This window comes from Megascapheus bottae, chromosome 22, assembly GCF_031878675.1.
Source record: "Megascapheus bottae isolate mThoBot1 chromosome 22, mThoBot2.hap1, whole genome shotgun sequence".
NCBI lineage: Eukaryota > Metazoa > Chordata > Mammalia > Rodentia > Geomyidae > Megascapheus > Megascapheus bottae.
Window position 1 is genome coordinate 16,050,823 of NC_143530.1, and position 26,826 is coordinate 16,077,648.

Here is a 26,826-nt window from a genome sequence, read left to right on the forward strand (position 1 = left end):
ATTCTATATTGCTGTCAGAAAGAACGACATTGTCCCATTTGTAAGGAAATGGAAAGACTTAGAAAAAAAATCATATTAAGTGAAGTAAGCCAGACTCAAAGGAAGGTAGGCTCAATGGTTTCCCTCATTTGTCATAATCAGTAGAAACCTTGGGCTCTCCTAGCAGAGATTTACAATAGAACAAAACCTAGACACATAAGGCCATATAGAATGATGCTGAATGAAAGGACCTCCAGGATATAGAAACAAAAGCCATATAATGAGTGATTATTGTCCTTAATGTACTGTTATCTCTCATCTCTTTTGCTGTCCCTTGGTTATCTCATATTGTTACAGTATTTCACCTGGTTATCTGATATATTGTGTATATGCATAATTGGTTATTTGAAATCAGAGTGGGAAGGGAGGAAAACAAGATGAGGGGTGGGGGTGGGGGGACGGAAATGGGGACCAAGACATGAGAAAGGGTATCAGTGTATGTGAAGTAATGCACCTTCTATCTGGTGAATATAATGTAACCCTTCTCTTAATTACAATAAAAATATATGAAAAGAAAAAGAAAAGAAAAAAATTAGAGTCTCATGGACTGGCTCTGAACCAGGATCATCAGATCTCAGCCTCCTCCATAGCTAGCATTACAGGGTTAAAACACAAATCCTGCCAATTATGATGTGCTGTACCACACAGTCTAGGGGAGAACTCTTCTGAGAGTACTTGCTCTCACTACTTATGATAGTACTCTGGAAGAGTACCAGTAGTGTTGAGTTTCAAGTTGTTTAATTCTACCCTGAACCTACTACTAATACAAACCGTAACCCCTCCTCTGACCCTAACTCTACTACTAGTGCAAACCTAACTTTAATTCTAACCTTGACACTGTATCTAACCCTTGCTACATCCTAAACCCAACCCCAGATTTACCTAACATTAACCTTAAAAATGTCTGTTTTTTAATGTTAACCCACACCACTTATCAACCCTAAGTCTACGCCTAATGCTATTCCTAAACCTAACCTTAACCTAACCTTAATCAATACCAAAACAACAAACCTAACCAAACCCTAATCCTAACACCTAATTATAAACTTAACCCTTACTCCTAATCAACACATACCTCTTTATAAAGCTAACCTCAACCTAATTCTCACCCCAGTTCTAAACCTAACAATACTTCAGAGTTAAACCTAATCCCAAACCTAAACTTAATGCTCAAACTAATGCCTAACTTTAAGCATAACCCTAACCCCAACTTCACGCTATTTCTAATGCTCTAACCCTAATTCTCATCCTAAATCTAAACCTAACCCTTATCTACAACCTGAATCTCATCTCAACTCTATCATTTTCATCTAACAGTAACCCAGAACACTGAACAACAGCGCCCCACTTATGCTAACCTTAAACCTAACCCTAATTTCATACCTAACTCTAACCCTAATCCACACTCGGCCTAAACACACACGTAATCTAACTGTAACCCGAAGTCTAATGCCTAATTCTTACCTTACCCCTAACCCTTAGTCAATTCCCACCCCATTCATAATGCTAATCTTTACCCTATTCCTACATCTCACCTGAACTCTAAACTGAATCCTAATATGCACACTGGATCTCACCACGAACCTAAACCCGAGCCTCATCTGAATGCCTAATTAAAGGGCTAATCCTAACCTGACCAACCTTAGCCTCATCCATAATGCTAACCCAACCCCTAAATCTGAATTCCCACCCTGGCTGTAACACTAGCCCTAAGCAATAGCCTAAATCTAACCCTAAAACTAACATAACCCCAATCCTAGGCCTAATACAAAGCCTAACACCTCATTCGAAATTTAAACCTAACTCCTGACCCACAGAAACCGTATTCCTAAGGCTCACTCAATCCCTAAAACTAATTCAGACCCTAACCCTGACTCTAATACGAATCTGAAGCCTAAACAAATCTGCAAGCTTAACCAAACCCTAAAACTAACCTCACTTCTCATAAAATTTAAATGTTCAGGGGATTGTTTGTTTTTCTAAGCAAAAAACCAGCCAAGAATAGCATTCATTTGATAAAGGTTCTTACTAATCTCTTTTGCTAGAAAAACTTTCCATTCCACCCTGGAACATTCAACCTCTTGATCTTTCTGCATCACCTCAAGAAGATGCAGCAGAAACTGGTCCATCCATACACTCGCGTAGCAGCCCCATCGCTCTTCCACTCATTCTACTGTGTCCTCGGGACACGCTGAGTTCGGTTTTCATGTTATTTATCTGAGTGTGGCTACATGTTTTGGGGGCAGTAAGGGAATGATTTTGTTTTTTGTTTTTAAATCACAAAATTGATCTGTTTAAAAAATACCCTCCAATTAACAATATGGCATTTCACCCAATCAGGTACAATTTGACCAGAAAAGGAAAGCGGGCAGCTAGGTGGCTCCGTGGCTTAGTTGGCTAAAGCGCCTGTCTCGTAAACAGGAGATCCTGGGTTCGAATCCCAGCGGGGCCTTTCGTGGGCGTTTTTGCAGTTTAAAAGCAGAGAAGCCAGCAGGGCACAATAAACCTAACAGCAGAATTGGGCTGAGAAACAAATCTGTACTTGTTTTTATGAAGTTACAGTATTAAATCTTCGGAGATGTAAGGTCCTTGTTCTTTTCATTGATACTTTGTATTTGATTGAATGTAGTCTTTTATTATTATTATTATTATTATTATTATTATTTTGGTGCTGGATATTGAATTCAGACTCTCATGCTAAGCTATCAATCAATAAAAAGCACCCCCAGCAGAGCCTCTAGTTTTAAACCAAAGTTAACTGAGCCCCTTGGCCTCTGCAATTTAGCCATTTGTCAAATATCCCATTCTCACTTATTGTTTCCAAGAGAAAATTTCTCAACTAATTATTTTAGGAAATACCATTTCTTAGCCTCTGCTAATTAATGTCCACTGATAACAGTTTACAACAAGAATTAAGGGGAGGAAGGCTAACAAAAACAATTTCTTCTCCTTTCTTTTTTTTTTTTTTTTTTTTTTGTGGGTCATGGGTCTTGAAGTCAGCCTAGGCGGGGTCCCTGAGCTCTTCAGCTCAAGGCTACCGCCCTACTCTCGAACCAAGCCCCACTTCCCGTTTTCTAGAGGTTAATTGGAGATGAGTCCCTTTGTTCCCTGGCTGGCTTTGAACCTTGATCCTCAGGTAGCCTCCTAAGTAGTTAGGATTACGGGCGTGAGCCACTGCTCCCTGCTCTTTCTTCCCAAACATTTCTGTAAACCATTTCTTACTAAAAGACTGTTCTACAATTTTTCCTAGTCACCTTCTTAGTTACAACTCATTAGGAATTATACTAGTTCTACTATATACTATAATGCATTTTCTACAGAAAAGTTGACATAAATATCTGTTTTAAAAAGAAGAAATGTTTGCTTGTTTATTTATTTATTTGGAAACATTTGTGACAAAGTTCAAAGTCTGTTAAAATAAGGGCTGAGGTAGAAAGGAACCAATACATTATTTCAGTTTAACTTTCTTGCCCATCTTTCCCCACTTTCTATTTCTTCCAAAAAGTTTTGTTAACTAGAGTCTGAGAAGATTTGGTAACTGAAAGCAATCTATCTTTTTTCTAATGCCAACATTTATTTCTTAATATAAGAATACGAATGTAAGATGTGATTTAGACACAATAAGAAAATGGAGATGCTGGGGATCGAACCCAGGACCTCATACATGCAAAGCATGCGCTCTACCACTGAGCTACATCCCCACTGCTATGACAGAGGTTAGTACAGATAGGCTGTTCTTTGTGTACATTTCAATTCTGGTCTCAAAATGTGTTTTGTATAGTCGGTAGTACAAGACTTGAGTGAATTTTATAGATTTTGAATGTCAGAAAGATTTGTACAAACAAAGGCCACTGAAGAGTTTAGTTTCATGTGAAACTGACAGGCCTGAGCTTAGAATGAATGTTTGCCAAATTGGCTTTTATCCTGAACAAGACAATAAAGATAAGCTTTCACAACAGAAGCCATTTGGAATGATTGACATCAGAAAAATAACTATCAATGCTTAAGCAAACTGCTGGGAATTCCCCAAAAATATAATCAAAAGTCTCAGTGGGTAAAAGAGTCTTTCCTGCTGGATAAAGAGCTAAGGTGGATTCATGTGAGAGCGTATAACCACTCTTAGGTTCTGAGCTCGGAATTATTGATAGTCAAGGTATGCTGGTATGTCTGATGCTCAGCCTGATATAAGGAGAAAAAAAATTGACTCAGTAGGTCGAGTGACTATATTACCTCACATGAAAAGGACACGCAAAAGAGTCTGAGTTATAATAATTTAGGAAACATTTTAACATAGGATCATGGATCTCAACTTGTGGTCTTTCAACCAGCAGGCAGCAGAGATACAAGAAACTAAGAAAGATGTGAAAGGATGTTCAAAACAAAGACAACAACAAAAACTGTATAATTAAGTAACAGAAGGAGTAGTAATATAAGGCTTCAAATTGGAGGGATAGGTGAGCCACTTTAACTTCAGAACTTCCTTGGATGTTCTGTGGGGCTGTTAGGCTTGCATCTCAGCTTGACTTTCCTACTCAGTCTGGGTCCACCTCTGCTTTTCAGAGATGGGGATCCCCAAGGCACTCTCTAATAAATATTCTGCATATTAAAATTCACCTCCAGGTTTGGGCATCCTAACTGTGAATTTAAGCCACTTCATATATGGGGAATTCTAATGAAATCCCACCACATCCTTGTACATGTGGAAATATATATATATACATATATAAATATTTACATATATCAATATATATGAATATTTACATATATACATATATATATTTGGATCATGGGGCTTGAGCTTGGTCTGGGCGCTGTCCCTGAGCTCTTCAGCTCAAGGCTACCACTCTACCCTTGAGCCAAGGCTCAGGTCCTTTTGTGCCTGGGCTGGCTTTGAACCTTGATCCTCAGATCTCAGCCTCCTGAGTAGCCAGGATTACAGTGGTCAGTCACTGCTCCCAATCAGATGTAGAAATATTTTTTTATAGCAACTTTTGCTATACTCAGAGGGATTTTTGTTGTTGTTGTTGCTGTTGTGTACCCTTGAAAGGTAAATGTGAGTGGAATATGTGGATTAGGGGTATTTCTGTATTCTCACAATCCATACAAGGCAGAATATTAAAAAGAAAACAGATGACATTAACAATGATAAAAGTAGAATGCTATTCCTTTGATCACTAAAATGTCTGCGATCAGCTGTATAAGGGTGTCCTGTAATTCGATTCAATTTTGACTCACTTTACTTGGTGTTAACATTTATGTTTACTTTTGATACTTTTTGTTTTTTGCTTTTGTTTTTGGAGGGACTAACTTAGAATCTTGAGTGATCTAAGTAGATACTTTACCACTTGATCCAAGCCACCATTCTACAGCTTCCCTTTTCTTGTGTGTGTATGACAGGCAGCATTTTTATTGTTCTCCAGGCACCTGTTCTCTCACAGTAATAATGGGGCTTCTGTGTCCATATACAATGACTCAAGAAAGTATAAAGTAAAAGGTGACAGAGACTCAGAAGGAAACCACAGGTATGTTTGCTCCAAGAGCTTTTGGGAAAGAGGGAGAGGAGTTATCAGCACTGAAGATTTTTAGTTTGATTTTTAGTTTCTTCTTTCCCTTTAGCTTTCTAGTAATTCCCTTAGTTTGGAATACTCAGATTGTCAAAAGATGCTGATCTCCAACAAACCTGGAGGTGCTGGGGATCGAACCCAGGGCCTCATGCATGCTAAGCATGCGCTCTACCACTGAGCTACACCCCCTGCTGTTGTTGTGGTTATTCATTGGATTACTTCTAGATTACTACTTATAAATTAGTATTTCTTGAAGATTAACCAAATTCCGGGTGAAATATAACAAACAATATTTTAGTTTATGGAAGATTGCAGCTGAGCCCTACACAGCACTAGAATAAAGGGGGGAAAATGAGATTCCAAAGGAGGTTGACAGGGACAAATGTGTGATATACATACGTTGCTTGAGTCATAGAGAAGATCTGATGATCTTTGTTCCTAGGAGGTGGCAATGGGCATAGCATCTTGTGCAGAGCTGCTTCTTTGCACTTGTTCCAGTTGCTTTTGAAAGTGCAGTATGTGTGGTCACCATCTATCAGTTTTGGCATTCTGGAGCTTTACCGATTTGGGGTACCACCATCCCCACGGTTATGCCTCATTCTGCACGGAGTAAACTTCTGTAAAATCCGTTTCTTCCCCTTTTCCATCTAGACTCACTTTAATGAGTTTTTCAAACATGAAAGGCCTCAGGAACCAACAGGATTTTGTTCTCTCCAAGGGCAAGGTGTAGCAATTTTATCTTATGCTTGAGAAATTCTTAGGCTTGAGACATTGCTTCTGGAGCAAAAAAAGTATCATTTGAGTTTGGCAGTGAAAGTGCACAGGAAACACTGGCTTAGGAAGAAAAGGGTGCAGTGTTTTGAGTTCTGCCTGGTTTGGGGTTGATATGACTTTAGGGGCTTCTCAGCCTTCACTTCCTTTTTCTTTTCCTATTATTTCCTACACCACCACACCTGTTTTATTTCTTTAGCTATTTCTTTTAATTTTTAAATTTTAATGTACAAGTGATGTACAGAAAGGTTCAGTTACATTAGTAAGGTAATCAGGTATTTCTTTTCAAACAGTGTTAACCCCCTTCCTCGTTTACTCCCACTTTCTCTCCTCCTTTTCCCCTTCTGCCTCCTAAGTTGTAAAGTTCATTGCACGTCTGTTCTTTTAAGCCAAGCATGGAAATGAGTCCCCTGCTGTGACATCAGTTTTTTCTAGACTTTGTCCTACATAGCATTATTATTATTATTATTATTATTATTATTATTATTTTAATTGATCTGGGCATAGCTAGGTAGGGGGAAGAGAGCTGAAGTTAGAGATCTGAAAATTGCTTCAGGGTTTCTTTTGAAAAGAAATTACCTTCCCTCAGCCTCAGTTTCTTTCAGCAAGGACTGCTTTTTGCTGATGATTAAGTATTTAGCATTAATTTATCAATTCCAAAAGCCATGGCAATTCACAAAAGGACAACGTTGAGAAACAAGTGGAGGTGCTGGGGATCGAACCCAGGGCCTCATGCATGCTAAGCATGCGCTCTACCACTGAGCTACACCCCCTCCTGAAGTCTAGCCGGATTCTTATGTAACTTGATACCACAGGTATCTGTCTGTTTCCATACAATGTTTCCAAAGTAAAGAAGCTTCCATTAGCGCTGCTAGGGTTTTTAGAATAACCCTCTACGGGTTCCTTCCAGCAAACTTCCCGGGTCACAGTTGCCTTCCACCACCATGGGGAATCCCAGAGTGGGGATGATTCTCTTAAATCGTCAACGTTTCTCCTTTCAGAACGCTGGAATCCCGGGAGATGATTCTCAGTCGGAGGCAGGGAATCGGTTTCCCGAATGCAGAGGGCAGCGATGGACCGAGGGAGTCCAGTCTCTGCGAGAATACTGGGCAGCTGGCTGGAAGCGCGGTCAGCCAACCGCAGAGAAATGCTGTCTGTGTTGATGGTCGTATTTAATTAGTGCCTTCACGTTGGGGCCTTGGGCACACCGCTTTGACTTTTTCACTTCATATTCGCAAAGTAATTGAATCACTCTGTCATTTCAAACCTACATTTGCTGTGAAATGTACTTTAAATGATGCACTTTTGGGTGTGGTTGTGAGGACTAGATAAGGATTAAGCCAGAAAAAGGATTAGCACAAAACAAACTGCTGGAGGAATACAACGATTTTGCCACAGCAGCCATGTGACGAGGTGGCCGAGTGGTTAAGGCGATGGACTGCTAATCCATTGTGCTCTGCACGCGTGGGTTCGAATCCCATCCTCGTCGATGTGGAGTGATTTTCTTTATTCCTTGTGATGTGTTTAATCCCTCTTTGACTCTCAATTTCCTGTCACCTTTGTTGTGCTGTACATCAGTTTTCAGGACTCAGAATTGTAAATTAAGGCAGGTAAATAATTAAATGGAGGTTTACACGGAGTCTGTGGTCTTTTGAGTAAGAAATTGAAAATTTAATCCTGTACTATAAACAAGCACTGCAGAATATACTTACTCTTAACAGCTATTTTTCAAGCTATTGTTAACCATACATCATCTTTTCAACATATTTGCTAACTTAAAACATTCTGTGGCCTGAGAATTTCTAGCTTTGAAAAGGAGTGTGCTTTTCTACTTTGAGACAGATGAAAAGTGTACTCCATATTCCATTCCTAATTAGATTAATCATTCCTAATTACATCTATAGTCTTCTGATCTCCATTTGTTGAGACCTTGTGGGGGAGGGGACTATATATTTCTTTTTATTTAAAATTTTAACTTCATATTGTTGCAGAAAAAATACAAAAACATCTTATACCCATTGCATTCCCCACAGATAAGCAATTTTTAATTTCCTCCAAAATTCTCATTAAGAATATTTGAATATACATTATATAGCATAAATAATTCTATTCCTCTGTGTGTGTGTGCCTGCATGTGTGTGAGTGTGTGCGTGCGTGCACCAGTTCTATTCCTTGAACTCAGGGCTTGAGTGCTGTTCTGAGCTTTTTTTTTTTTTTTGCTCAAGTATAGCACTCTTCCATTGGAGCCATACTTTCTGGTTTTTGGGTAGTTAATTGGAAATAAAAGTCTCAAAGACTTTCCTGTCCTGATTGGTTTCGAACTCAATCTTGAGATCTCAGCCTCCTGAGTAGCTAGGATTATATAGGTGTAAGAAGTAAGCACCTGGCTCAATATTTCTATTTTTATCTCATAAAGAAATAGCACACATAATAACATTATTATGTACACTGGTCTTTTACTTGCCCTTTTTTTTTGCTACTACATCTCTCCAAATCATCACAAAAAAGTGAAGCCTATTCTTTACCAAAGATGCCTGGTATTCAAATGACCAGCTCTGGGCTGGGCAAATTGGATTGTCTTCATCTTTTACAGTTAAAAACTATGCCGCAATAAATAGCACACATACACATCATTTTGCACAATAGAAACCTATTTAGAAATAGGTTTATTCTGTCCTCCAGTATTTGTATTTGGAATGTTTATAGATTCTGTCTAATGGTCTGCCAAAGAGATTTAATCTATATTCTCAATCAGCAATAATTGACAACTTTGTTTCTCTTACCCTCCTTCAATATAGTATTTGACCAATTTGGGGGTCTCTGCTCATTTAGTAGGTGAAAAGTAAATCATAGTACAATTTTAATTTTAATTTTCTTAAATTACATTCCAATATTTATTACATTGAAAAGATAGAATTATTTCTGCTTTTAGTAATTTTAATAGTTTTCAAAATCTAAGAGTGATATTTGAGATATAATCCTGGTTTGGTTTATCAGAAATGACAGCATGTATTTGTTTGGATGAAGAATTCTGAGCCTTAATCTTAATCCATTGCATTACAATGTTCAATAATATGTTCTTGATTTAAGAAAGTATCAGATGTTTATTATGCTTATTTTATTATTTTATTTTTTTATTTTCTGGGACCTGGAGCATGAGCTCTGGGCCTGGGCACTGTCCCTCAGCTTCTTTTGCTCATAGCTACTGTTCTACCACTTGAGACACAGCACCATTTCCGGCTTTTTTCTTTTCTTTTCTTTTTTAGTAGTAGTTTATTGGAGATAAGAGTCTGATGGACTTTCCTGCCCAAGCTGGCTTTGAACTGTGATCGTCAGATCTCAGTCTCCTGAATAGCTAGTATTACAGGTGTGAGCCACAGGTACCTGGCTTTTTTTTTTTTTTCATGCTTTTTTACCTTAATGTGTGCAGCTGATTTTAGGAGTTATTACTCCTATCTATTCAAAACTTTGTCCTCTTTAACCAACAATTCTCCATTTTATGCCACCCACTCTCCCCCCACCTCTGGTAGCTAGCATTCTACTCATTACTGCCATGAATTCACTTTTTCCATATAAAAGTGAAATCATATAGTGCTTGATTGTCTATGTCCAGATTATTTTCCTCAGCATAATGATCCCCAGGTTTGTCTTCATAGTTGCAATTGACGGAATTTCCATCCTTCTCATGGCTGAATAGTATTCTATTGTGCAACTATACCACATTTTCTTTATCCATTCATCCTTCAGTGGATATTCAGGTTGATTCCCAGTTAAGGCATCAGTGCATGGAAATTCAGAGATCTCTTTGTTCATTTCAATTCCTTTGGATATATATTCAGAAGTGGTATTACTGGATCATATAGTTCTATTTTTGTGTGTGTGGGGGGGCATGCGGCTTGAACTCAGCCTGGGCACTGTCCCTGAGCTCTTCAGCTGTAGGCTACCACCTTAGCCTTGAGCCAAGCCCCACTTCCATTTTCTAGAGGTTAATTGGAGATAGTTTTGAGTTCTTTTGTACCTGGGCTGGCTTTGAACCTTGATACTCAAATCTCAGCCTCCTGAGTAGTTAAGGTTACAGGTGTGAGCCACCACGCCCGGCAACAGTTGTAATTTTTATGCTTTTTTAAGAGCCTTCTTATAATTTTCTATAGTAGTTAAATCAATTTACATTTTCCCTGGTGATACAGAAGAAATTCTTTCCTTCCACACCCTTGCCAACATTAACTATCATTCTTCTATAAAAGTCAGTCTTAAATACACTAGGCTATCCATGGTGATTTTAATTTACATTTCTTGGATGATCCCTGATCTGGTTATGTTTTCATGTACCTGTTGGCTATTTGTATGACTTCATTTGAGAAACAGCCCAGGTCCAGAGCACTTTTAAGTTAGGTCATTTTCTTGCTATTGTGTTGCTTGACTTCTCCATATCCTTGTATACAAACGTGTAACATATTAGTTTATTTTTCCTAGTACTGTAACTAAATACCTAAGGCAGGACAACTTCTAGATAAGGGAGTTATTTAGTTTACAGTGTTGACCAAGCTGAAAATCTAAATGGAACAGAATCTGGTGAAGGTCCCTCTGACTTCGTTACCTCATAGCAGATAGCATCATGGTAGCAGTGTGGGCAAAATTCCTTCAGTCTGTTCTTCCCAATTCATGTGGTAACCTGGAAAGCAAAAGACACAGGCTTGAGACAGCTTCTACGAGAACAACATTTAATCCCTTCTGAGGGCACATGGTCTATACAAAGGAGAACTTTCCTCTTAAATCACCTGTACTATTGCCACACAAAACTTCCCATATCCACGAAATCCTCTCGGTGTTTGAAGACTGGTCTTTCTTTCTTCTGTTGTATTATTCCATAAAGTTTGGGGTTGGACTCTGGGATCTGAAAACTCAACGTTGGGGTAGGAAACCAGTGCTGGAGCTCCCTTCCCTCCCGCCTCTTCCCTCCCCCCATGCACGGGCTCAGGATTCAGAAAAGGGAGAATAGTTGGCTTGGATTTCATCACAGCAGCATCAACAAAGTGGAAGACAGGATCACATCTGCTAAGACAAGCAAAAACTAGCACAAGAAAGCAATCATTTGCCTCACAATTCAATTAGCACAATTACAGACTAATAAAAAACATGGGAGTTAAATCAAGCTACTCATAACAGGAATCGACAGAATCTGTTTTTACAAGCTTTGAGCTAATTGGCAACAACATCTCTTTGTAACCAGTTTTAATTCGTAGTATGTGCTAATGAATTATGTTATAATAAATTCCAGGACTTGATGAGAGGACTCCACTTGCTTTTCTGTTTTGCAGAGAAAAATAACATGACCAGTAAGGAATAAATGCGAAAATAGATCACTCAGTTTAAAGATTCTGATGACATAGGAATGGTTATTTGTATGAAGCACAGGCAATTGTTACTGTTTTTCTTCCTACTTTAGTTCCTTTCCTTTTGGGGCAAATCTTTCTCCCCTCTCCCCCACGTTTCCCTCTCCTGCTTTCGGAGTGTCCTTTCAGGTTTGATCAGCATTATTTATGACTCGGTTCTTGTCTACAACACTGAGGGTTCTGGGGTACTGGACCTGTTTCCCGGGGTCTGCAGAAGAACTGGTTTGGCAGTTTTTGAAGGAGGAGCAGTCAGTGGTGCAGGAGCAGGGTGCAATAAGATTTCTGAAGAATCGGCAAAGCAGAGGTCGTTCTACCCTCCCATCCCTCTCTCTCCAACACGTGGCAATGTTGCTTTTAGGGCACTCCTCAAGGTGCCTGAGGAGGTGATCTGGGGCCTGGGACACCGGGGACCCAATAAGCTCGGTGGCTGGGAGCTGTGGAGAACAGTTGCAAGATCCACGTGGCAGTAGTGGAAACGTAAATGCAAAGAAAATGACGAGAGGGAAGCGGGTGCTGGGGTTGGGAAGAGGAGTCTGATGCCAGGGAGGTGAGGTTCTCAGCAAATATTCCAGTAATCTGTGTACTTGGTACACTTAGAAAGCTCTTACTTGTTGCTTCTGTGTAGTGAAGGAGCGCCAAATACCGCGTATGTATGGAGTGGAAGAACGAGTTTTTCAACATTTAGAATGTCAACCCAGAAATTATAAAAGGTTCTCCCAGGAGAGGTCCCACCGAGATTCGAACTCGGATTGCTGGATTCAAAGTCCAGAGTGCTAACCATTACACCATGGGACCGACAATAAAAAGAAGAATAGTCTTGGTTAAATATATCCTTGATAGTGAACAACCGCAAAGTGATGAGACGATGATAGAGCTAATGTGTTGTTGCACAAGAGGCAATGAGCACTATACTTCATTGACTGCCACTCACTTATGCTAGGAGCATAAATTCGCTTTGAGAAGGGGGTGGAAAATTTAGATTTTGTAAGGTCTGCAATTTATGCAACTTCAGGGGTCCACCTTAAGAAAAATAATGGACCTTAGGAATATAATATTATATATGGAGTATTGAGGATCAAATTGGAGTAGAGAAATTGTCCTTATTTCCACCATTAAAATATACTTTTACAAATTTTGCAAAAACATATTCCCAACGTCAAGGAAAGGGCCCTATAAATGAGGGGCGTTTTAGATTGATGATAAAACCATTATTGGATACAGTTTAGCAATATTTATTAAAATAATTTCTCTACCATCCATTTTTTCTTCTAAAAATTATACAAACATTTTTTAGAATAAGAAATGACCAAACCTTTTGGGGATTGGAGGCATGGCTCAGGTGATTAGAAGGTCAGCAAATAAACAAAAGCAGCAGATAGGAAGTTTGAGTCCCAGTCTCCAACAACAATAACAGTAAATTTCTCAGAACATGTTCTATGGTGCCTCAGACTACTTATGAGGACAACAGAATCCCTGACCATAAAAAATGGGAACTGGATGCCTTTCTTATTACTTGTGTTTCCTGTAAGGTTGTGACACCAAAGATTTGCTGTCTTCCCCTAATTTCCTCACTTTGGATTCTATTTTGTTTGATTTTGTTTGTTTTGGTTCTTGTTACTTCCTCATAGTTTTGTAGCCCTCCTGGTCAGGCAAGTTTTGGTTTATCAGTTTATCTTGCCAACAATAAACTGTATAAGCTGAATCTGTTTTTCCACTAACATATTTATGTTTGGTGACTTGCTTGAATTCTCTTGCTGCCCTGATCTTCCTGTAACAACCCAAGTGTAGATTATGACCCAAGATGGAGAGAATGGGAAAGCAGAGCCATTCAATAATAAGTGCTGGGCACTTGCTATTTTTTGTTAGCACTCTTCAGAAGGCGCAGGGAGGTGAAGGGGAAGATGAGAATGTAAGGATTTGTTGGAGGAGGCTTTTCGTGCTTCCAAACTTCTTCTGACTGAAGCCCGAGGTTATAACCCTTCCGTCTTCAACAGTATGGTTAAATGCTTTCCCTTCAGCTCTGCCTGGTCCCCATCACCTCCAAATACCTTCCCTGACTGAGTGCGTACAATGCTAGAAGAATCATGGGCCACGCAGAAAATGTCTGATAACTTCACAGCAATATACGGAGCTCAGAAAAATCCACCCAGAATTTATTTGTTTGTTCTCTGGGGCCACTTTTCCAAACATCTGTGGCAGAGGTGGTTGCTCCTACTCAGAAGAAAGCTTCTTAATGGGTCTTGGGTTTTCACACCTGTGGACTAGACCTTACAATCCTTTCCCCCAAGTCTGACTTACAGTGATGGGGAATGGAGAGTAGGGCTGGAAATGAACGAGAACAGCGGAGGAGAAGGTCTGGCAATTAACTAGGAGAAGGGGGGATGCCTTGGAGGTCCGTTTTAGACGGGTGGGAGGAGAGCTGCCAGGCTGGGGGGCCACAGATGGTTTAATCACCATGCCAGGAAAACCCAGAGCAGCCTGAGGGCGCGACACTCCTCCTCAGCACGACAGATGCCTCGCTTCACTCCTGAGTTCACTGTCTGTCTGTAGGTCCCCGAGAGTTCGCCTCCCGGATTCTACCAGTAAGTGTCCACACACGCGGAGCGCGGCTGCCTCGAGGAGCCACGACGCCCTGCGCACACCGGACCGGAAGTGAGCGAGTCTCCCGGTCCCGCAAGGACTTCCTGTGCGCGCGGGCGGGGAGTCCCGCCTCCTGCCGGAAGTGTTTCGCCGGCGCGCTTCTCCACGTCGGACGGGGTCTGAGCGCCGGATTGGAAGCTGTGGCCGAGGGAATGGGGTCGTGTGCGAGGGGACGAATCAGCCCTCTTCCTCAGGTCGCCCTCACCTGGGGCGAGAGGGGTTCAGCCGTGCAATCCCAGTGTCACAACCACACACACACACACACACACACACACACACACACACACAGTTTATAAGGAAACAATATAAACCGCAAGGAACACACCCAGTTTTAGTTAGCATGTATGCAACAGTTGTAATTCTTCTGGCAAGTCCTAAAGACAGTTACTATTCAAATGTAAAAGGCCAGTTTCTTGCTCATCTTAGCAAATACTCCTGCTCAACTCCATGATGCTGGGGCACAGCTTTATCTGTCAGGGAGATTTCCATTGCTCTGACTAAATCGCTTAATGGATCAGCTTTAAGGGAGGTGTTTCGGTACATGGTCAGTTGTCCTGATTACGTTGAACCTGCGGCCAAGTTGGAGGGAGTGGGGAGCATGAATTAGAGCAAAGCTGCTCACCTTATGAAGGAGTCCTAATATCAATTAAGGGCATACTTCTAACGACTGACTTTCTTTCTACTAGGTCCCCACTGAATGAATGACTCCATAGCTCTCAGTAGGGTCCCAGGCTAGGGACCAAACCTTTAACATATGGGCATGCAGTGGCCATTTTAGACCCACAACTATTTAGCTTAATATTACTTTAACCTCATCTGGTACTTAGGAGTAATTTGCATAGTGTTATTTGCCAATCTTCTTTCTCCTCACAATAAAGAATGACTTATCTTTTACAAAACTCTGTTTTCAAAACTACACTCCTCAAAAACACACTCTTTCCAACGGGTAGAAACACTGACGACAATTGGGGGTTGAGGGAGGGATCCACCTTGAGCCTTTCAGAGAACTGGATGGTGGTCCTGGTAGATTATCAGAAGTATTTGGTGAATATTCCACCATTAAGTTACCCAACGCCACTCCACATGTATCAGGCTTTACCTACAGTTAGACTCCTGCTGGATGATGAAATGTTAACAGAATGGATATTAATACTGAGTAGAAACAAAAAGATAGTCCTTAGCTTGCCAGTGGTTTTGGGGGTCCCCCTGAGGATCACTGGACTCAAAAAAATATCAGGAGCTGCAGAGTTCTCTGTGAGTGGAGGATGATAAGAGCAGGAATACTGTGGAACATGAAAGAAGGTATTAAAGAGGATCTGGGTAGATGGCCCTTTTCCAATTCTGGCGGAAAAGGAGCATCTCAAAGTCTGGTGCTTTTTTTTTTTTTATGGATAAACAGTTTGCACGGGCTTTCCGCACCTTTCCACGTGGATAATACAAGATAAAAAAAATCAAACGACTTTATGTAGTTAATTTAAAGTAGATGATTTTTAAATGTATCAAAACTCCAATGAACAAATGATGGTCATGGGAAATTAAATAAAGGTAGTTTTCTAAGACAACAGACAGTTTGGCTCCATGGCTTAGTTGGTTAAAGCGCCTGTCTTGTAAACAGGAGATCCTGGGTTCGAATCCCAGTGGGGCCTTTGGCGTTGTGTAGTATCTTTTTGTAAACATTTCTAGAATATAAAACCCTGGTTATTGTATCCCGCTCTAGGCTCCTTCCTTTCCCGCCCCGTTACGCCCGTAAAAGATCCCCAGATCTGACTTAAAAGATCTACAAATTTCTCCCTGAAAAACAGAACGGAGAGGCAAATTAACTTGATAAAAGTTTTTTTTTTTTTTTTTTTTTTTTTTTTTTTTTTTTTTTTTAACTTTCTGTCCGGGAGAGTGTGTGGAGGAGTCAAGCGGCTTTGATCCCCTTTAGATCACTATGGCAGAGAGAATGGAGCCAGCCTTTCCAAACGCTGGGCGGTCCGATGGCTGCCGGAGACTGTCACAGAATTGTGGCTTCGAACTGCGACCAACCTTAAGAAGTATTTTTGAGATTTTTTTTTTTCTGGGATTTTGTGGCTCTAGCTGCTTTTCAATAAACTAAGAAGCAGGGTGATTTACGACCTGCTCTGTCTTTCCCTTTTTCTCTCAGCTGTTTTTGTTGTGGGCTGTGTGTTAAACTAATACATTAGTGGCACGAATGAATCTATACTCCGGGTTTCTGCCTTTCCTACCCTTACGGTCCAAAGCCAGCTTTAGCCCTCCTTCCCTCCTGCTTATCCTCCCTTCTTCCCCTCTCCTTTCCTCCCTTCTTCTCCCTCCCTCCCTTCCTCTCTCCCTCCCGATTATGGGCAATAGGAATTTCCTATGTAAGATGTAATAGGACCTGTAAAAATGTGTCAACTGGTGTATACTGACAAACATTTTAAACCTAAAGGTAAAATCTGCCTACAAGTCAGTTTGTCGACAGATACCATACGAGAAATGTACATGTATAACTTCTGGTACTGAAATATTTATTTTTTCTTTAAATAAGCTTAGACGTCGGTGAGCACAGTGATTTGACAACCTAAATAACAACCGAGAAGCTGTTCCTTGGTGCCTTTTTTGCTTTGAATAGAGGATGATCAGATCAGCCAAGTTACTGAAAGTTTGTCTGCGCAAACTCTTTGGGGAAAAGCCTACATAAAGACCATAGCCGCTTGCTGCCAAAGCACGACTCAGGCTCCAGACGGGCACTATCCAAGTTATGTTTCAAATAGTTCTTATGTTCGATTTCTGGCAATTATTGTCACCCAAGCCACAAGGGAGCACTTCCACAGGAGGTACAGCAAAACGATGATTGGTGCAAACTCAGTCCTTCATTTGCATGACTGACTGTGCGGTGATTGGCGCAAATACAGCCCTTCATTTGCATGAAAGAATGCAAAGGTTGATACAAGCACTCTCTTGCTTTTCGTGCTTGTTTTCCTCACTGTATAAGTAGGCTCTTTAGATCACTTTTGAAATCACCTGAAAGACAACTTGGGGTATTTCCCACATTACATACAATCAAAGGCTTTTTCCCAATGGGTTTTGTTCCCCCTTGCTTACAGGTAACAAAGAAAAGATGGTGGCAGTTGTGAGATGGCAGCTGAAGAGTTCCAGAGAGTGTCTCAGAATGAGGAGCACAGGTAATAGAGACAACAGAGTTGAAGAGGGGAAACTGCTGTCAGTGTGAGCCTTGGAAGAGGTCCGGGGTGCTGCCAAACCTTAAAGTCTCAGGTTCCCAGAGCCTCTCGGGCCAGGCTAAAAATGTAAAGAAAAGTTTACTGAACTCATTGTTTAGAAGTTCCAAGTTCAAGATGGGGGCTGGGGTGCTGGTGGTGATAGGTGCATTGTTCTAGTCCCTAGTGAAGTTCTAACCACTGCTTCACAATAGTAAGACTACAAAAACTCAGCAATTTCATGGGGCAGGCTCACTTTTATAGCAACTTTTGAGAACTCATGGGTACCAAATAGCATCTCGAATCTATTCCATGGACTTGTCCTCCAATAATTTTAAGGCTCCCACCACCTTTTGTGACAAAAAATAAAAGAAAAAGATTCATTTCCCCATGTAACTGAAACAGATCTGGAATTCTTTTCAGTACAAGCTGCCCAGAAACTCTCACTCCTACTTCACGTTCCCAAATGCTAAGATTGCCACAATATCTGACTCTGCGGTCTCATCCTGGTGCAAGGTAGAAAAGCTGGACTAGGAGATAAAATTGGGGAAAAAGTTTTATTACAAGTAAGGACAACACTGGGGGGGGGGAGATTGCAAAGCAATGCTCTTCAGAAACAAAGATGTGGGGATTTTATTCACATAGGGTGAATTTGTGTAGGGTGGACACATTTCTGAGTATGTTCAGTTTAGTATGAATTAGTGTTGGCTACTTCTGCCTTATAAGGAATGGAAATGGTAATTCCTGGTATTATCTATGTGTTCCAAATTCTCTTAGTTTTTTTATTTGTTTTTTTTTTTTTTTACTTGTAACTATTGAGCATCCTGGAGATCATTTTTTTGTGTACTAAGATATTTTCTTGTTTCATGCATTGCTAGCCATGATTACCATGAGATGTTTAATGCTTTTCCTTAGTTCCTTATGGTTAATGGTATTGTCTGAGAGAGGCACTGTGGTGCTTCACACAATTTTAGGGTAAAGTTTTGTGTAAAGGGGAGGCATCTTTAGAAATTTGGAATTTGCGTGTTGTATTGTCCCATTTTGGTGTAAAGTTGGAGAAGTTATTTTGCTTTGGTGAGTATTAAGTACAAAATTCTTAAAGTAAAAATTAAAAGATTGCGTCATTCTATTAAAGTTTCATAAAATAGCATAGTGGACCAACTGCTAAGATTTAAGACATTTATAACACTTTTCCACAGCCACTCCCGCGTGGGACCACGTGGCCTAATGGATAAGGCGTCTGACTTCGGATCAGAAGATTGAGGGTTCGAATCCCTTCGTGGTTGAGCAACTTTTTCCTGTTTTCAAGCACTCGCTTGTACATTTCTTTTTTTAAAAAAGAAAAAAAATTGCATTACTTCAAATAAGATCATGCCAGAAGATAGCCAGCGGGAGAAAAGTGTGGTGTTCAATTTTTGCTAAGATACCCGGCTGCAGAGATGATGATATGAGATGTGATTGAAAGGCATTGCAGCGGGAGCCCGGGTACTCGTCGAGTGGCTTGGGGTGGCTCAGTAAATGGGAGCCCGACCGCACTAAAGGACTCCGTCCCCGTACCCCCACCTCGTGCTGGGGGACCCACATATTCTTCCATAGGTGCAGTGCAGACATGCACATGTTTCTGTATTTTGAGAACGCTGTCGTTTTTAGTCGATTACAATACCGCCCTCTTTCGAAAGGAAACACTACCACGTTTCGCTGGACCTGGACAAACATTCAGGTAGATGTAGGGGCTACGTGATGATGCATCTGTCTGCTCCAGCATTCTCCCACCCTGCTGGGTGAGTTAGTCTATCCTCAAAATCCGAGGAATTAGCTTTAAACAGAAAGTAGAAAAAAGAAAGGAAAAGAAAGACAGGCAAAGATGAGAAGACAGAGGCCAGCTTCTCCAGGAGAGTCCGGCCAGATGCATTACAATATTTAGATGAAACGGACACATGAGAACAATATGATGTATAACCAAGGTAAGTTACACGGTCTCACTCTCGAGCCTAGATGAAGGTTTATCCTGAAAAAAAAGAAAAAAGAACTGCATGTAATTATGTTAAAATGATTAATCATTTTGTTCTCAAGTTTATACCAAGAATGAAAGCTTAGATTAGCATTAGAAAATAAAACATTTGAATTATGCATATTAGGAATAAAACAAGCACGTGATTATCTCAACTGAAAAAATGATATAAAGAAGCATTCAATAATTATCTAATATCCAAGCATTCTTGCAGTTGAAGATAATGTCTTTAACATGGCAAATAACATATTTAGTAATTTTAAAAATTAAGATTAATCTTATAATATGCTTATGTAGTATTGAAAGCACTCAGTTTGAGATTGGTGACAAATTAGCAGTGCCAGCTTTCACCACTTCCAATCGAGACCATCCTGTATTCTTTACTCATTGCCTATTGCAGGCAAATGGAAAAAAAAAAAAAAGAAAAGAAAGGAAAAAGGAAGAAAGGTAAAGTGGTTGAAAAGGAAGAAATGAAAGTGGCATTATTCTCAAGTGATACAAAGGTCAGTTCTTGGTTACGATAGATCTATTACAATGTGAAGGCTTTAAAAAATAAAATAGATGTATGGGGCTAAAATGAATAAAAAGACATGTGACACCTGAGAAAATAAAGGAGTTTTAGACCTTCAGAAACATAATACATAATTATAACAATAGTGATAGTAATAATAATAATAGAAAAAATATTGTAAGTGTATACATGGCAGTACAGGTCAACTAAAATCAATAATCTAAAGACCTTCATTTCAATGTAGTTATTTGAAATTTTTCTGTGGTCATATATCAAGAGATCCATTATTCACATTTGTTGTTTCTCATTTCAGGCTTTTCTCTCTGCAGGTTTACAGATTAAGTAGAAATGGTTATTTAAGTTACTCAGTGTGAGCAGAGTGGTTCCTCTCACTATTTCACCAATATAGTCCCTTCTTCTACTTTTATTTTTGCCAGTCAGGGACTTGAACTCAGGGCATTGCCCCCAAGCTTCTTTTTGCTCAAGGCTAGCATTCTATCACTAGAGCCACAGCCTCACTTCTGGTTTTTAGGAGGCTAATTAGAGATAAGAGTTGCCCGGAGTTTCCTGCCTCAGATCTCATACTACTGAGTAGCTAGAATTATAGGAGAGAGCCACCAATTTGCTACTTTGTGCTTGTGGCTGTTTTGTGCATCGCTTGCTGTCATTAGTACCCAGGTTGTGGATAATTCAGCTTAAAGAGTGCAATTTTAGCATCTTCTTTCTGAGATTTTTATTGTTCCAACAATTGCTTCCTGGACAATAGAGTCTACGATAGATTTATTGAGGATTTAGCTCTATGGTAGAACATTTACTTAGCAAGTGTGTAGCTCTGAATTTGAGCTCAACTTCTTTACTCCCCAAATGCTTTCTAGGTCATTACCTCTGGGTTAACACCTGGGGCTATGAATGAGGCTCCATTTTGAATTTGGTAGTTATCCTGGTCAGAGAACAGAATACACAGCTAGAAAGGGAATCAGAGTTTATCAAAGGGGAAAATTGGGATGCAATACAAACACAAAAGGTATCAGGAACCAAAGCTGGCCTGAGGCAAACCCTGAAGACAGCTCATAATCAGAATCATTAGGTGCAGCTATCTCGATATCTGGAGAGGCAAACCATTCTGAATGGGTTAGTTTGGGTAATCAGCATTATGACAACACTGGTAAACTGAGCAAGAGAAGGCGTTATGATGAGTGCCAGTGATTCGCACCTAGCTACTCAGGAGTTTCTTTGAAGAGCAAAGCTCAAAGTTAGCTTAGGCAAGAAAACTTGTGATACTTTTTTCTTTTCTCTCTCTCTTTCTCTTTCTTGCTTTCTTTTTTTTTTTTTTTTTTTTTTTTTTTTTGCCAGACCTGGGGACTGAATGCAGGGCCTGAGCACTGTCCTTGGGTTTTGTCAAGGCTAGAGCTCTACCACTTGAGCCATGGCACCACTTCTGGCTTTTCTATGTTTGTGGTACTGAGGAAATGAACCCAGGTCTTTGTGCATGCTAGGCAAGCACTCTACCACTAGGCTAAACTCCTGGCCCCGGGTGATACTTTTACCTCCAACTTACACCAAAATGCCAGAAGTGGTGCTGTGGTGCAATTGATAGAACTCTAGCCTTAGTTGGTAAAGCTAAGGAACAGAAGCTAGGCCCCAAGTACTAGTACAAAAAAGAAGTAAAGATAAATAAATAAAAGATGTGTTCAAGTGTACGATGGGATTAAAACAACAACACAGATCTTAGATGCTACAGAAAACAATTTATTGGGTCAGTAACTGGTTGGTTCTGAAGCTGATACATTTTGGATTCAACGAAAAAAATGTCATCTTCAAAAGATAAAAGAAAAACTCTTCCAGCAGGCATAACCTGAATACACTAAAGTTCAGGAAATAACACAAAGCGTGTATAAAGCTAAATAGAGGGAAGTTTCAATGACATGGTGATGCCTCCCTTGATTTAAATCAGTGCTCTCATTTTCTCCCTTATCCCCACAGGAAAATGGCAAGTAACAAGTGTCCTAAATGAAGACCTGGAAAAGGAAAATACATAATTTTTCTAGGGAACAAAAATGTCAGGAAGCACAAGCTACATTATATAAATACTCCATCACTATTTCTACATCTTCAGGGTAGAAAGAGGAGGAATCAGATTGGCTAAGGTATTCTTGGAGATGTGACAGACTGAGCCATTCTCCTGGCAGGATCATCTTCTCTTCACAGCTATAAATAATTCATTATTTTAACAGAGGGATTCTATTCTGTATTCTTCATCCACATATGCTTTCCAGGAGAAATGCCATTTGGTAAAGAGTACAAACTTCAGCCGTATGGAGGCGATTTATAGTCAAGTGGAAGCCATTTAGAAAAGTATCTGGTGAAGAAGATAAATTTTTTCAAAACAAGTCTTCAGATGGGAAGCAAGATGGCTTCTGCTCAAAACTCATCCTTGCTGTTTACTTTGGAGTTGTTTCAGGTACATCAGAATGTCTAACTTGACTGTGTTGATTGCAGTGCGGTGGAGCCAGCGCATGACAGGGACTCCATCAGGTCCCACCAGAAACTTTTCAAAGTTCCATCGGATGTCATGAACTTTCACGGGTTCCCAGGAGATATGTTTCAAGGAACCTATAGTCTCAGAGGGGTGAGGACAGGAACGCTGAAGCAGAGAGAGAGAAAAAAGAGACAGCAACATCATTTCTCTTCTCAGATGATCTGAGGCACTTTTACCTATTCTGTGCTGGACTTTTTATTTCCTTTGATTTCTAGTAAATGCCATACATTTTCCTAATTACCACCATGGCAACTGTCAAGAATTTGCAGATAATAGAACCAAGCTCTTCTCTCTTTCTTTCTGACCCCAGAATTCCGTCATATAATTACGTCACCATGTAAGTTATTTCAGTTATGCAGCTTTCATTTTTGTTTCAGGCCAAGGGATGGATTTAGCTTAGAATGTGGTTTCCCAGGTCAGTAACATTTCAATATCTTTTGGGGAATGACTAAAATTATTAACATTATACCAAATAAGGAAAAAATTAAGACAACATCATTTAATTTTAGAAAGATCTTTATGAGCTGGGCTCAGTAGCTCACACTTATAATCCTACCTACTCAGGAGGCTGAGATCTGAGGATCATGGTTCAAAGCCAGTCCAGGGAATTAAAGCCGAGAGACTCTAATCTCCAAAAATCACTAGAAAACAGGAAGTGGGGCTGTGGCTCAAGGGTAGGGCAGTTGCCCTGAACTGAAGAATTAGGGAACAATGTCCAGACCCCAGGATATAGGGTGGTAGCCTTGAGCTGAAGAGCTCAGGGACAGTGCCCAGGCCAGAGTTCAAGCCCCATGACCACCCCCTCACCAAGAAGAAAGAGAGAGAGAGAGAGAGAGAGAGAGAGAGAGAGAGAGAGAGAGAGAGAGAGAGAGAGAGAGAGAGAGAGAGAAAGAAAGAGAAAACCAACGAGCTTTACGAGCTGTGGGTGTAGCTCAAGTGAAAGTGTACTTGCCTACCAAGAACAAATTTCTGGGGATAAATCCAAAGTAATACATATACCCCCCCCCCACAGGTAATATTTTAATTTTATAAGGGCAGCCTTATAAGTTAGATGTCTTTGAGACCCTCCTTTTATTTTTTTTCTGTTGGTACTGGGATTTGAACTCTAAGTCAGGCTTAACTAGTTGAGCCGTGTCTCCAGTCCTTTATGAGATCTCCTTTAATACTGTTCTATTTTCTTTAGTCTACTATTGAGTGAGACTACATAAACATGTTACCAGTGGACTGGTATTGGTTTATAGTCCAGTATTTAGGAATACTTCACTCTCATGATCTCTGAGGCCTTTTCAGAGCAGGCATTGTCAATGTCTAAAAGTCAATGTCAAATAAGGTACTTACTACGTGGTGTTATATCTATTGATTTCTAGCTCGCTCTTTAGGATAATCTTATCTGGGATTGCCTGCTTCGTTCATCTTTGTGTTCTTTTATTTAGCTTGCCTTGTACATAGCAGACACATTGTATATTCCGTAAGTGAGTGAACCATTGAGTGTCAATGGGCAAGAGAGGAGCAGTGAGTCATTATGCTGATCTGGAGATTTCATCGACAGAGATAATTCCAACTCCAGGCCTGATCCCTTGGGTCCATTCCCACCACACCAGCTGCAAAGAATGTTAGAGAAAAGTTGTATGCGGTGACATATGTCTGTAATCCCAGCAGCATCATACCATAGGGGAAAGCTGTGTACAGTATGGTATATGCCTGTAATCCCAGGTCTTGGGAGGCAGTGGAAGGATGCAAGGGCCAGCCAGAGCTACAGAGTGAGTTCAAGGCCAGCTTGGGTTTCAAAGCATGACCCTGTCTCCCAGAAACAAACAGAGAAGAGCATTAAGGAAAAGGAGGGGCATTAATTCACTCACCTTCAAGAAGGTGAAGACTTTCTGTTCTTTTTCACCATTCACATCCCCTTTCTCAAAAAGCTGGAAATTAGGTACATATCCTCCCCCAGGCCGGACATACCTGCAACAAGCCAAATGTTCCCAGGAGGCTACAGGATATGAGGGAGGGGCTATAATGGCACGGCTGGGATTTGAAAGTCACAGAAAGGGCAGAGAGGGGTTGGGGGGGCGGTGAGAGGAGGGAGGGGAATAAGGATAGACGGGGCCATTGGGCTTCCTGATTTATTTTGTGTTTCACTGTGCCAGGGATTTCTACAGTCTACTCAGGTCTCAGGCAAGGGTGGAGAGAATCTCTGGACATTATCAGAGACATCATCAGCACACAGGTCATAGTTAAAGGCAATTTGCAATTAACCTTGAGCCTATTGATCAACCCCACCCCCATCCCTCCAAGCCAGAAGGTTCCCAAGATGGAAGATCAGGCTGCAAACAGGACAAGTGGACAAGGAGAGCCCTACTGAGTTCCAAGCAGGCGCTTACCTGAGCCCAGGAAGAATCTCTTTGTTTTCTCCCGGTTCTTGCTTTCCAAACTGGTTAGAGGGAAAGCCCAACACAACCAGGCCCAAGGGCTTCAGCTCCTCCTGGAGTGCATTCAGTTCTGTGGTTAGAAAAGGGACAGCATGGCAGCCTGGTCTGAGACCCTCAGTACAGACCAAGACCCCTGGGGTTCTTCATTTTACAGAGAAAGAAACAGGCCGGGAAGGGGAAGACATTTCTAGATCAGAGTGGCTGTGAGTGGCCATGGCTGAAACCAGGTCTACAGACATACTCTCCAAAGTCCTGTATTCTGGTACAGGTTTTCCCAAATCTGTAATATACTATAATCACCTATTGTAATCACACCTTCACTTTTGGCTTTTTGCTGGTTAATTAGAGATAACAGTCTCTCAGGTTTATTTTTCCAGGCTGGTTTCCAACCTCAGTCCTCACATCCCAGCTTCCTGACCAGCCATGATTACAGGCATCAGCCACCAGTCTCTGGTCATTTGCTGACTTCTGACATTGAAGAATGAAGTCACCTAATTGTTAGTATCAACCTTGGCATGTGAGTACAATTAGGACATAAAACCAAGTGTGAGTTAGAATATAAATCACAAACGTTGTCCCAAAGGCATAGAGATCTGACTTCTTACCAGGATATTGAGCTGTTAGAGTACAAAAAGTAGCCACATTGACAAAGAGGACGTGCTTGCCAGCATACTGCTTGAACTGGATACGCTCGTTCCCATTTAGGCTGAAGGCCTCGTAGTCATAGATGGTGCCTTTCAGGTCATTGTAGCAATCCATCTGAAAGATGTTTTCAAATTGTGATATCAGTAGTACCAAGCACTCTTGGCATCGGTGTAAATTTCTAGTCAATTTCAGAGCAGAGTGAAAATCTTTTCAAAGCTGCTGTTATAGGCATAATTATTATGGCATAATAAGAAGGTATTGTTATCCATATATTAGTGAGGGATAACTTTCTATTCAGAATACGAAAGAGACAACTTTACTGTGTGAATTAATGCATGCTTGTTCCTAATTCCATGCCTTGTCTCAGGTGACTTGGCTCAGCCTCTCCTCTAAATCCCAGGCTTGAAGACCTAGCTGATGCAACTGGGGAGAAGGGATCTAGATGGTCTCCATTCGGAGAAGGAACAGAGAAAGGATCTCACAGCAGAAGAGATCTTTCTTCTCTATATACATTTAAGGACCAGCCACAGACATGAAGAAGTCTAAAAGAGAGCAGAGGTGTATGAAGCACAAAGGAGGAAGAAAGCAGATAAAACTCATGCACAAAGGACTGCAGGTGAGGCTCTAGAAGAAGTAGGACAGAAGAGTAGCCATACTGTAATCCACAACCCCTCTCTGCATCTTACTCACCTTCATTTTCTCTGGCTTGGAATTTGTCAAGTCAGAAAATCCAGCTAGGAGGAGGAGGGATAGATAGGAGACTCTGAACTGTGCCATCAGGACTAGTACTTTAAATCACTAGTCTGAGGCCAGAGTTCTCTCAGTATCTCTACTGTCTTTTGATACCTTGGCAGAGACTAGCCCAAGCCCCTATAGACCAATGACAGGGCAACAAGGACTCTTGATGTGTGACAACCAGAAAACTCAAGTCATATTTCACCTACGCATACCCGCCCAGGCACACTCAGTGATCACTGGTGCCATGAGAATCTGGAGCTGATAGAAATTCTGGCAGAATGATCATATGGTGATAGCGAGCCCTCTTAGGCATTTGGGAACTATTGTGTGTCTTTCCTGAGTGGATGGA

The 26,826-nt window shown here is 40.7% G+C and overlaps 1 protein-coding gene and 8 non-coding genes across 10 annotated transcripts; 4 read left to right on the forward strand and 5 right to left on the reverse strand.

Annotated features, from left to right (window-relative positions):
* Positions 1-2,417: 2,417 nt before the first annotated feature.
* On the forward strand, positions 2,418-2,491 carry Trnat-cgu (transfer RNA threonine (anticodon CGU)). The gene has a single exon. It is a non-coding gene; the product is annotated as a tRNA-Thr (tRNA).
* Positions 2,492-3,668: 1,177 nt separating this feature from the next.
* Positions 3,669-3,740, reverse strand: Trnaa-ugc (transfer RNA alanine (anticodon UGC)). Its single transcript has one exon. It is a non-coding gene; the product is annotated as a tRNA-Ala (tRNA).
* Positions 3,741-5,720: 1,980 nt separating this feature from the next.
* On the reverse strand, positions 5,721-5,792 carry Trnaa-agc (transfer RNA alanine (anticodon AGC)). Its single transcript has one exon. It is a non-coding gene; the product is annotated as a tRNA-Ala (tRNA).
* A 1,283-nt stretch (positions 5,793-7,075) lies between these two features.
* On the reverse strand, positions 7,076-7,147 carry Trnaa-agc (transfer RNA alanine (anticodon AGC)). The gene has a single exon. It is a non-coding gene; the product is annotated as a tRNA-Ala (tRNA).
* A 634-nt stretch (positions 7,148-7,781) lies between these two features.
* On the forward strand, positions 7,782-7,863 carry Trnas-gcu (transfer RNA serine (anticodon GCU)). The gene has a single exon. It is a non-coding gene; the product is annotated as a tRNA-Ser (tRNA).
* A 4,627-nt stretch (positions 7,864-12,490) lies between these two features.
* Trnaq-uug (transfer RNA glutamine (anticodon UUG)) lies at positions 12,491-12,562 on the reverse strand. The gene has a single exon. It is a non-coding gene; the product is annotated as a tRNA-Gln (tRNA).
* A 3,417-nt stretch (positions 12,563-15,979) lies between these two features.
* Trnat-ugu (transfer RNA threonine (anticodon UGU)) lies at positions 15,980-16,053 on the forward strand. Its single transcript has one exon. It is a non-coding gene; the product is annotated as a tRNA-Thr (tRNA).
* Positions 16,054-18,820: 2,767 nt separating this feature from the next.
* Trnar-ucg (transfer RNA arginine (anticodon UCG)) lies at positions 18,821-18,893 on the forward strand. The gene has a single exon. It is a non-coding gene; the product is annotated as a tRNA-Arg (tRNA).
* A 3,664-nt stretch (positions 18,894-22,557) lies between these two features.
* On the reverse strand, positions 22,558-26,516 carry Gpx5 (glutathione peroxidase 5). 2 transcript variants are annotated; one of them, XM_090356216.1, is made up of 5 exons: positions 26,430-26,516; positions 25,700-25,853; positions 25,047-25,164; positions 24,528-24,627; positions 22,558-22,773 (listed from the first exon to the last, which is right to left on the reverse strand). In XM_090356216.1, the coding sequence occupies exons 1-5, from the start codon at positions 26,514-26,516 to the stop codon at positions 22,558-22,560; spliced, it is 675 nt and encodes a 224-aa protein (XP_090212342.1). The 2 variants fall into 2 exon arrangements, with proteins under 2 accessions (XP_090212342.1, XP_090212343.1); XM_090356217.1 differs by lacking the exons at positions 22,558-22,773; positions 25,047-25,164 and having other exon boundaries at positions 24,566-24,627.
* Positions 26,517-26,826: the final 310 nt, after the last annotated feature.

Coding starts and splice junctions, on each gene's coding strand:
- Gpx5 (XM_090356216.1), bottom strand. CDS start 26,516: ATGGCACAGTTCAGAGTCTCCTATCTATCCCTCCTCCTCCTAGCTGGA. Junction 25,854..26,429: donor CCAAGCCAGAGAAAATGAAG/GTGAGTAAGATG, acceptor AACATCTTTCAG/ATGGATTGCTACAATGACCT. Junction 22,774..24,527: donor AAGTCTTCACCTTCTTGAAG/GTGAGTGAATTA, acceptor TCTCTGCTTCAG/CGTTCCTGTCCTCACCCCTC.